This window comes from Ylistrum balloti, unplaced genomic scaffold, assembly GCF_031769215.1.
Source record: "Ylistrum balloti isolate Yb309-2 unplaced genomic scaffold, AGI_CSIRO_Ybal_v1 Utg370536, whole genome shotgun sequence".
Classification (NCBI taxonomy): Eukaryota; Metazoa; Mollusca; class Bivalvia; order Pectinida; family Pectinidae; genus Ylistrum; species Ylistrum balloti.
The window spans coordinates 60,247-72,582 of NW_026782341.1; the positions used below are offsets into that span (position 1 = coordinate 60,247).

The following is a 12,336-nucleotide window of genomic DNA, read 5'->3' on the forward strand; positions in this document are numbered from 1 at the left end:
TTTTTTTTCTTTACTCGTGATTTTCTCTTAATTTCCCAGCTTATAAGTGCACATTAATTGAATACTGGAGTCGATCAAATGACTCTATACTTATCCGTGAACATTTACTTTTAAAAAGGTGTCGTTTTCGGGTAAAATACATGTGTTATTTTGCTCGGTTGTTTCGATAAAGCAATTCAAAGATTAAAAATCTGATATGTACGAACATAATATAATTATTTTCAACTTCGGACTTTTTGAAATATACAAAGTTTATTTGTTCATTTTTTTTCATCCTCGGAAATCCTTATCCAAGAATATGTATAATGTAATTGAAATAATCTATTTCAGCTTGTTATTACCAGGGACGTATAATACAGTATTATACGTCCCTGTTATTCGTTTTGTTATTTCCGTTGAAAAACTTTACTACGAGTGAACGATTCTGATTAATGTATTGTTTAAATTCACAAAATAACAACATTAAATTCCATAAATGTTTCCAACAGGCAATTGGAAACTTATAAAGAAATATGGCACGAAGCAGACTATGAAAGATATCATTCCAGAAATGCCAGTCAGAAACGACCTCCGGGAGCAGGCCCAAGGATCCAAATGATACCTGTATCATCAGAGACACGTCCCCGGGAGCAGGATTAAGGATCCAACTTATACAGCCTGTATCATCAGAGACACGACCCCCGGGAGCAGGATCAAGGATCCAACTGATACCTGTATCATCAGAAACACGTCCCCCGGGAGCAGGCTCAAGGATCAAACTGATACTTGTATCATTAGAGACACGTCCCCCGGGAGCAGGATCAAGGATCCAACTGATACCTGTATCATCAGAGACACGTCCCCGGGAGCAGGATCAAGGATCCAACTGATACCTGTATCATCAGAAACACGTCCCTCTGGAGCAGGATTATGGATCCAACTTATACAGCCTGTATCTTCAAAGACACAACCCCCGGGAGCAGTCTCAAGGATCCAAATGTTACCTGTATCATCAGAGACACGTTACCAGGAAACAGGACCAAGGATCCAACTGATACTTGTATCATTAGACACGTCCCCCGGGAGCAGGATCAAGGATCCAACTGATACCTGTATTATCAGAGACACGTCCCCCGGGAGCAGGATTAAGGATCCAACTTATACAGCCTGTATCATCAGAGACACGGCCCCGGGAGCAGGCTACAGGATCCAACTGATACCTGTATAATCAGAGACACGGCCCACGGGAGCAGGACCAAGGATCCAACTGATACCTGTATCATCAGAAACACGTCCCCCGGGAGCAGGATCAAGGATCCAACTGATACCTGTATCATCAGAGACACGTCCCCGGGAGCAGGATCAAGGATCCAACTGATACCTTTATCATCAGAGACACGTCCCCGGGAGCAGGCTCCAGGATCCAACTGATACCTGTATAATCAGAGACACGGCCCCCGGGAGCAGGATCAAGGATCCAACTGTTACCTGTATAATCAGAAACACGTCCCCCGGAAGCAGGATCAAGGATCCAACTGATACCTGTATCATCAGAGACACGTCCCCGGGAGCAGGATCAAGGATCCAACTGATACCTGTATCATCAGTGACACGTTCCCCGGGAGCAGGATTAAGGATCCAACTTATACAGCCTGTATCATCAAAGACACGACCCCGGGAGCAGGCTCAAGGATCCAACTGTTATCTGTATCATCAGAGACACGACACCCGGGAGCAGGCTGAAGGATCCAACTGTTACCTTTATCATCAGACATACGACCCCCGTGAGCAGGATCAAGGATCCAACTGATACCTGTATCATCAGAGACACAACCCCCGGGGGCAGGCTAAATGATCCAACTGATACCTTTATCATCAGAGACACAACCCCGGGAGCAGGATCAAGGATCCAAATGATACCTGTATCATCAGAGACACGTCCCCCGGGAGCAGGATTAAGGATCCAACTTATACAGCCTGTATCATCAGAGACACGTCCCCCGGGGGCAGGATCAAGGATTCAAGTGATACCTGTATCATTAGAGACACGACCCCCGGGAGCAGGATCAAGGATCCAACTGTTATCTGTATCATCAAAAACACGACCCCCGGAAGCAGGCTCAATGATACAACTGCAGTGTCACGCGTCCCCGGTACAGTACTGATATACGTTCCTGGTACAGAATTGACACATGTCCGAGGTAAAGACGTGACACATGGCCGAGGTAAAGCAATGACATACGTTCCTGGTAAAGTAAGGACATATGTCCCCGGTACAGTAGTGACATATGTCCCAGATACAGAAGGGACATACGTTCCTGGTTCTGTAGTGACACATGTCCCCGGTACAGTAGTGACACATGTCCCAGATACAGTGGGGACATACGTTCCTGGCACCGTGGGATACAGATCCACATTACCGTAGGGGTACGTGTCCCTGGTATGATAGGGACACATTTCCCTGGCAGAGGAGCGATATTGTCCCTGGCACAGTCGATGTCCCTAGTGCAGTAGATACGAACGTTGCTGGTAGAGTAGAGACATATGTCCCTGATCGTTTTAAGGTACTCCACATGTACAGTAGGAGTGTACGTCCTTATTAATACAGTAGGGGCACACTTCCCGGGATAATATGGACACATGTCCCTGGTAGAGTAGGGGCGTGCGTCCCCGGTACAGTAGGGACACACATCCACGGCACGATAGGGTCACATGTCCCTGGTACAGTAGGGACACACATCCACGGCACGATAGGGTCACATGTCCATTGTATAGTAGGGGCGTACGTCCCAGGCATAGTAGGGATCCTTTATTTCTATTCATTTCTATAGTTCATCTATTTTTCCCCTTTAGTATAATGACTTAATATTTGTGAATGTTCTTTTCTGTCGTTGTTCCAGAATCTCTAATGAATTTTTAATTGTCAATAAACAGTAAAACAATACAAAACATTTTAAGAAAGGTTGAAACAAACCCCCAGGTCCTGGTGGTTCCTTTGATATAATAACGCACAGTAACATTTACAAAGATCCAATCTTCAGTAAACAAACCCAAACTTAGTTAGTGTCAGTCTCTCTTATACCCTCGGTTTCCACTAATTGTTTTATTTGCTATTAACTAATTTGTTGTCTGAACATTCTTTTGATAAATACAATTTTAAATGTCACTGGAAGCTCATTGATTGATCGTGAGCAGGGCAACGAAAGAAAAAAATCTTGATATCAAATGGCATTATGTTGTCTAATTATAGCTCGAGAAGGCACGACTTTGTAACTTGGTTAAAGCTATTCGACGCTCAGCGAGGATATATTTTTCATAATTTAGTTTCATTTATCATTTATTTTGGTCTGCTACTGTTTTGAAATAACAAACCATATACCAGATTCGGAACGCATACAGACTTGTTTCAAATTATTAAAAAAAAAAAATTAAGTGTGCGATAAGAATGCTTTATGGTTCATGGTTTGGTAAAAATCTATATGTGTTTCATTTAAGTCTTTGATAAGTTCAATTTTTTAACATGGCTGGTGCGAGGAAGTGCGGAATTCCCAGACATCTATAAAAACACATCTTTTGTTGGTGTAGGATGAAAATGTTTTTTTTCTGTTTTTGTTTTGTTTTGTTTTTTTCACTCTGTCAGGTCGACATCGTTGAAATCGCTTGAAATAACGTTTGCCTTGAACATCGTGAGACGTTTCACATCAATTAACGGCTGAAATGAAATTTCGAGTCGGGTCCAAAATTTAGAATGGTTCCTAAGTGCCATATCTTTGGCAAATAATGTGGTTTCCGCGCTATATCAAAATGATATTTGAATCCAGTCAACATTTAATTTTTTAAAAAGTTTGTCTAATGTGTCTGTACTATCGCTATTTAGTAGGCTCGTAAGGAGAAAAAAGTACTACTAAATTATCATAGGACCGGGGTTTTCGGACTGATGGCATATTTATCTCTGTCGCTAGATAAAAATGACTCCAGGGACCTTACATATTGCGACTGAGAAAACTTATCAATTGTCAGTAAGTACTGGGTAAGTTAGTAGGCTTCGTCGCGATGTATATGTTGATAGTACCTTAGAAATACATCACCAAAAATACCTGAACAAACAAATTTTCTGAACAAATATATAAAAATGTGTTTACAGAAATTTAAAGTCTATTTCTGTGGAAAGTTTTGCCATAGAAACAGCTCCCGAGGGACACTAAGAGATAATGTCTTTATCATTTTCTAATTAGTAAAACAGCATCGGTCCCATTAATGGCCCTAATTTCATCGACCCCATTGTTTCATGATACTTGTCAGCCATGTGAAGAATAACCATTAATGTTGACCTCTTGTAACATACTTTGTATAGGTGAGTGAGAAATAAACTCTGAAACTTCCCATGGTTACTCCAGGTTTCTCCCACATATATACTTCCGCCAGGAAAACTTGTCTAATAGAACACTAAACACGACCATAACATACATAATAAAGCTGATTTACATAAAAATAAGATATCCGCCGTATTATTAATTATGCAAATTCATGACCCTTTACACAAAATGTATGCCTCTTTTTTCTCAAATAGGTAATGTAGTTTTTAACGCCGTGATCATTTTTTTTTCTTTTGTTTTGTTTCGCTTTTTTGTTTGTTTGTTTTTTGTTGTTGTTTTTCGCTCTAAAATATCGCTTGTACATTGTTAAATTAACTCTGATTTTCTTGTTGAACAGCAAATGTTGATACACTCACAAAATTTATTTTTTTCCATAGTCACTTTACTGTGATTCACGCACTTTGGTATACTTCGGCCGATTAATACATGTACGTTCAAATATTCATATCGTGATTTTTTAACGTTTTGCTGTTACTGTCAAACCTAACATAAATATTTAATGTCTATTATAAACGTTAAAAATAACGATATGGTCCTTTGAAGGCATACATTACAGGACAAATATAGACATCAGGGTCTAACTTGTTTCGAATAAACAGAAAATTAATTTAAGTTATATATTTGCGAAATGTCTTCCTCTCATCGAGGTATTAATCACCTGGAAATTCTCAGATGCGTAAAAACACATATTAGATTCAAATTAGATTACCAATATTTCTAACGTTTCTAAAATTATCACTGGCTTCCACAAGAGAAGTTTAACAACTTAACACAGACTTCGCTCCTATTGACCCTTTTGAAAGTGTTTCATAAGTGGCGACGTTAGTTCAGTTGATGAAATTGACCTACTTCATGTTCGTTTAATTTTATTACTACAATATATATAGTTAGTAGTATATTTTAAAACGAAAAGATATCGGCACCATAGAAACTGTCATGTTCAGTTTGCCGAGCGCTAGAGATATTTAAGTCGAGCTCTTTTATAACTATTACGGAAATTACCATTGCTAATGTCCCTAATGTATCACCGTTGTTATCATTTTGATATCACCTGTAAAGATTTGCAAATATAATAATACACTGAATCCATTATTGATAATATCCAAAATAACGTGGTCACACGTGTATTTGCAATAAATTCAGCTGAATTAACAAAATGCATCGCTGCCCTAATATATGTTTGTGATAAGTTTGTCGCCAAGTGACAAATTGTAAACTTACTATTAAGTGATCTATCAATGTTGTTAACCTGTATTACAAGAAACAACAACTTTATTTACTCAATGCAGTGCTTCCGGTTTTCACTGTCTGTAACTTACATGTACTAGATTTCTAGGGAAAGGTCATTTTGTGATTTAAACATACACGTATTATTATGCAATTAGCAATAACTTAATTTGCCAGCCATGTTTCAATTACCGCTTCCGGTTTTGACTGTCTGTACCGTAGATATTGTCTGTACAACCTACATGTATTAGATTTCTAGAGAAAGGACATTTTTGTAATCTAAGCATACATGTATTACTATGTAATTAGCCAAAACTTAATTTGCCAGTCATGTTTCAGTTTTTACTTTGTAAAATGACACCTTGTTTCACGCTATGCGCGTGACTGAACGAAATCTAAAGCAAATACAGATATATAATAGTTCTATTTCCAATGCGGTCCGTATTTACACATCTACAATGGAGTTTGTGAATTCATACACGCGCTTTCGCCGTCTGTGTGGACGGTGGTCGGGGATGTGTGTCAAGTCCATATACTTCAAGATGACCTAATTATCTTATATAACAATAAAGCGTCATCATTATACGTCCTTGACTAAAATTTTAAGGCGTCTTCACATTCAATTCAGAAAATATTTGTAACGTATTTTCATGTTCGAAGGCAAGAAATAAATTGCCATATTTGGAAATCTGAAATTGTTCACCCAAAAAATCAATATTAACAATTCTGATAATAATTTTGAAAAAAAAACCCCAACAAATCAACATCTTTTCTTCAGACATCAAGAATTCCTTTATATTGTAACCCCTACTTTACATCATTCTTTGTCTCTCATTTCTATCTCTTTACTCAAACGAAACAAAAAAAGAAAAACAAAAAAACAAAAAAATACCAGACAATATCGATATATTTGCAATAATTATGTTATCAAATATTACGTCACCCTTACATATTATTATTTGATAGGCCGGCGCATTTTCGGACGATTTCTGTCATAACTAGACAAATATTTACATAACGGACACCGAAATAATTCTGATCCTTTCACAGAAATATCAATATTGTTCGCTTGTACATTATGACCCCGGGTTAGCGACCTACCGGCATTTTTGAGTGTACATGTACCGTGGTATATTGGACGTTCCGCCGGCATGGCGCGAATCGGTGCAACCGATTCCTACCGGGGCGGTAACATAGAAAGGCGGCTTCTAGTTAATGTAGATATACTGGGTAGATATGATATACAAACAAAATCCAATTAAGACACTCTGGCCTCGGGTTTATAAAGTCAAAGGACCGCTCATGCATTCTATCATATTATCTGCATTACATTTAATTTACATACATCAAATAATTGAAATGTGTCGACATAGATCATGTTTAAATAACAGCTCTTTGAAGCTAGTGTATATTACTGTATATCAATTTCCTCTGATGTAAATGCTGGCATTGAAATTCTGTCGATATTAACGATGTTCACAGTAATATTTAACGTGATAAAAAAAAGTCCTTGAACTTCGTGTTTTCGTTAGAAACATAGCAAAGAATGAATATACCTTCAGGGAGATTAATAAAGTTGTGATATTTTTTAATATGTATATTTTATAGATCAGTGTTGATTTTTATTAAAAGGAAACATAGACAGCGTCTAATGCCTGATATTATATTTACTGGGGCGATCTACCGATGCAATCTTAACCCTGACGTCACAGATTGTTTTATTTACGTCATCGTTTTCACTGAAGATGTTATTGTAGCCGTCTGGATTTTATCTAAACACTTAACTAGGAAAAAAACCATGTTTCGTGACTATTAAAAAAAACCCGACATCTTCTTTAAAGGAAGAAGGTGGAGAGGAGACGGTTACTGTTTGTGATTAAAAACCTTCCGTCAGTTCAGTTCCTCGTCATACGATACAATGCTGAAATGATATTCATAGTCACCATTACGATCTCATTGAGATATATTTTGTTTCCTTGTGCGAAATGAAGTTGGACGAGTTACATGCTTGTCGATGTGCTCAGTGATTCCGTTGTTGTATACCTTGTTCTCATTTGAGAACGTGACATAAGTGATTGACCAATATTTACATGGCGGATGTTGTTAATGAAACAGAAGACGCTTACTCTTCCAGATCACCTGGTCATCTTCTTTTATTTTTTTCAAGGGTCTCCGTGTAAACCTTGAGTTTAATTATAAACTAATAATAGAACAGGACTGGGGTTGGGTAGAGGGAGTGGGGTGGGAGGAGGGGCGTGAATGCGACCAACTAAAATCTATGGTCTATACTGCAATGTTTGGGATTCCAATATTTCTGTATTCTTAATGCGTTCATCGGTAATTTTACCTGGGTCTTGGTGCTGAACTTTTGTGAGGGTGGTTTTGTTTTCAGTGTCTATTAGAAGTACAGTGTGGTTAGGACTGGCTCGCTCGTTTTCGGTATAATTTTACCAGATAAAATGTAATGATATCGGGGCCAGATACGCCATTTCAGGGAGTCTACACTTCAAAGTGACCTTTAGTTGACCTTAAAGCCATTTACATCGTCTTCACTTCGGGTTAATTCAAGGAAGAAAACCCCAAAACGATAAAAAAACAAAAACAAAAAACAACACCATTTCAGCGTTCCCTTGCCTAATACCTTTTGCTCGTAGATTCTTAGATGACGTTTCAATCGCGCTAAGAGTGCCGATATTTTGTTAGTACTAATGAAAGAAATACAAGAAAAATAATAGAATGTGATGTGGCACAGAAAGTTAGGTAGCCAGCTGGTTCCCGTGATCTCCGCAAACCATGGCAAGGCCGGAACAAGCCGATGGTTGTAACATGGTAACGTTATATTTCCAGATGACTCATTTGTCTCGCTCGTGCTCGACTTCTAAACGTTTTGATGACTGGAAATTACATCACCGGATGCAAGCGTTTTGGCGTCGTGGTTTCGGGCCATATTGCGACAACCTTATGTGGAAAATTATTTCTTTAAAAGGAAGAAAAAATATATTCGATAGGCAAATGCAGTGCACTTCCCCGAGTCCTGACTGAAAATGATTTCACCGCATATTCGTGGTACCAAAACGAGTTCCTGTAAAATAAATGAAGCAGAAAACGCATAGGTCATAAAAATATACAGGTTTGAATAGTGTCGTCTAAATGCAGAAATACAGAAATGAACATTTTTGGCATGTTTAATACAACAATACATGCAGTCCTTATACGCGTATAAGCATTCATAATGAAAAGGAGAATTTCGTTTTAACTTTCTGTGTAATTCCAATCCAGTTCACAGAATTACAGAAAACGAGATCTAAGGAATATTTGATGCTTTACCTCCGTCATTCGGAATCCATTTATTACTTGAATATGACGTCACAAGGTTCTCTAGCGGTTTAAATGAAAAACCTAAAGATATGCCGATCAGAAGTAAGCGAAATCGATCTTGATATTTAAGAGCTTATGAAGAATTTTAAACTGCTGAAACGATATTGTAGAAGAGCGTTCACAAAATAGCTACAACCATTGACGAGGCATGGAGTGGTTCCTGCAAAAGTCACTTAGCGTGATAAAACCCAATATGACGTCACGAGCACGTCACAAGGCGTAAACTTTGTACCGATATACGTGTACGTACGTACAAACAACTGATAGCTCCCGCTACACCCGACTTTAGACAGTTTGAGGACGCATAAATGTCCCGCCTGTCAAAATATCGAGCGTCAGATGTAGAAGTCATAGGGAAACTCCGTTAATTGAAAAAGGGAGCTTACCATTTTTTGGTCACAGAGCCATCACCAAAACCCTTAATACAGACAATATAAGGTATTAGTTCCTGGGTTTAGACTATTTTTTATTACATGAAAAAACTGAAGAATATTTTCACCTTAAGTGATTTTTTTTCAAATTCATTACAGCACTGAATGATCTACAGGAATTATTCTTAATCTATCTTCACAGGTTAAATGATAGGTACCATGCAGCACTGCTAAGTTTGAGGTAGTAGACTCTATTTGGTTTAGACCAAATTATCAGCTTCTGAATGAAATCTAGTTTTGAAAGTAAAAAATAAACTGAAATAGCTGTTTTGGTCTTAAAAATTGATTTCTTAGTTTTTCTGATACAATATATAGAAATGATGAGTGTTCCAGCCTTTGTGGAATTTTGTTTGAGCTGCTGCTTTATCTACCAAACAATTCCTGTAGTGTCAGCTTTAAGTATATGATTTGTATACAAAAAATAACATGGAATCAATCCTCCAGAAAGTTAACTTTCAGATTCCAATGAACGAAAAAAATCTGTTAATGTCATGTTCCTGTTAATATCACATTTTCTACAGAAATATTGGACATGATATTAAGCAGATTTCCATGGTATGAGAATAACATCTGAGAATGGGGATACAGATTTGGTCAAATATTTTTCTTTTTACTTTTACAACAGAGGGTTTCTTCCTCTTTATCATTTATATTACCAGGGAGGATCTTACCATCAATATTTGATAACAGATATTTTGACCATATTATCAATATTAGATGGTGATAGTAAGATGGAGAAGAAGGCAGACATCCAAATTTGGAAGTCCTTCAGAGTCTCTTAGAAACTGTTTGATGATTCTTGTGTTCAAAAACACAGGAACTTGGGATTATATCTTCATCCTGTGATCTGTAGGTGTGAGAAATTGTACCAAGCCCCTGTGACAATGTTCTCTGGTCATCTATCTTGTGATGGACAAGGTCATGAGAAAATCCAAAGTTGGGAGTACTTCATAGGATGCAGCGTTCACACTTTGATAGAAACTTCAATAAAACAAACACAACATTAGATTTTATGTTTTTTATTTGATTTTTTTAATATTTTTTTTTTCAAAACAAATCAACAATAACTGAATTTTTATAGCTTTGTAAGTTCATAAATGAATAGCTATCAAGCTCTCTTTACATAAACAAAAATTAATAAATTTCATGATTGATAAAAAAAATTAAATAAATATCATTTGAAAAAATTCATTTAAAAAAAGAGGTGGACGGATTTCACATTTATGATAATTGTTTATCTTTTATTTGAACGTACTTGAATTCAACAATCTATTCTAAAAAAGAAATATATTTTGTAGATTTTCATTATGACTATTTTGAACAATAAAAAGATATTACAATAGTATTGGACGGAATGTCTAAAAAACAAAAAATATCAATATGAAACTCACAACCCCAATGTACATGAATTTTTTAAACATGAAGACATTTATGAAATTATTGAAATAAACGTTGAATAGAAATCCATTTGCTTTGGAATGTACAAATTTTCTTGGAATATACTGATGTTTTTTAAAATTTTTCAGAGAAAAAAAATCTCAAAACTTTGAAGCAGAAATTCTTCTTAAACAATGATAAAAATTGCCTAATTTATCATATTTATTCCACGTATTTATTCATGCTGCTGTGTAAATATTTGAGAAAACTTTTAGAGAGTCTGATGATATTCAACTACAGTTTGCATCAGATCATATTCCATATATTGATTTAATGGTGGCAAAGCTGTGACACAAATCGACTTTGGATTATATACAGTTTGTATTCAAATCAATTACTAAGTAAGCTTTCTTATTTTACAAACGTCGGTCACAGATGGCAGAATGATGGCATAAGCATCACTCCAAACTAGGTATACATTTATATAATCAATATTCTGTTTGTACATTTCTTATTTTTGCAATCTGTGAGAATTCTGAAAAAAAGGATTGCTAAATACAAAAATAAAAAAAAAAAAAAATTCCACCATTGTTCAACTCCAAAAAGACTTATAAATTGTTCAAATCTGCTGCACAACATTTCTCCATACAAATCTGTATTTCAGTTGAAAAATAACTTGCAAAATATATTCAAACATGTTTACTGCTGAACTAATACTGTTGTTTCTAGTGTTTAATGTAAAAAAATAATTTAAACCAGTGTTCCTTGTAAAAGATGAAATAAATTTCAACTAGGCACTGAAATATCATTGCTACCTAAAATCTAAAAGTAGCGGTGAAGTTTATCTTAGTATACGTGGTTGTAAATTCAACATAACATTATTTGGCATATTTTCTCCATAAGATTGAAATCTAGGCTGATGATATATCACAGTTCATATCATTATGTCCATAACAGTCTCATACAGGGAATAAAAAAAAGATTTGCGAAGGCATCCAAATCCATCTTCATGTGTTGTTTTCTTTTTCTTTGCTAAGGTCAGTATAATATCATTTCATGTATTCAAAGATTTTATAGAGAATTCTTCCTTTCATCTTCATGTGGTTTGTATAAATAAATAAATATCACATTTTCTATATAAGTTATCACATTTTTCAGTGTTTCCCTTTTTAAAGGGAGATAATCCAAGGGAGATAATCAGTAATTGAGAGCACACAACATGGCCACACCACGTTTAATCCAGTGGTTCTGTGTCTTCTCAGTGGGCATTTCAACAGAAAACACAAAGTTGGTGGAATGACCAGTAGTGGACAGAGTACCTGAAATGTACAAAAGGTCAAATAGTCAGTCCATAATTACTGGACAATTAAGAATATTCATGAACATATTATCTATTTCACAATACATTGTACATATGTATTTCATTGCTGAGGTCTTCCAAACAAGGGTAACCTAAAGAAATGTGAGTCAAGAGTCCTGTACTCATAGACTTTCCATGGGACTCATAGAATTTCTGGGAATACTTAAATTTCACATTGTGAGATCTGTTGTTTTTAATATTAAAGTTG

General features: G+C 36.3%; 1 protein-coding gene across 1 annotated transcript in view; it reads right to left on the reverse strand.

Moving 5' to 3' along the window:
- Window positions 1-11,359: 11,359 nt before the first annotated feature.
- LOC132555986 (dynein axonemal heavy chain 1-like) overlaps window positions 11,360-12,336 on the reverse strand; it is a gene marked incomplete at its 5' end in the record, with an annotated part of 79,134 nt that continues 78,157 nt past the window's right edge. The window contains one exon of the mRNA XM_060220373.1: window positions 11,360-12,087. Within this exon, the coding sequence (XP_060076356.1) occupies window positions 11,966-12,087 (122 nt within the window). The remainder of the gene's footprint in view (window positions 12,088-12,336) is intronic.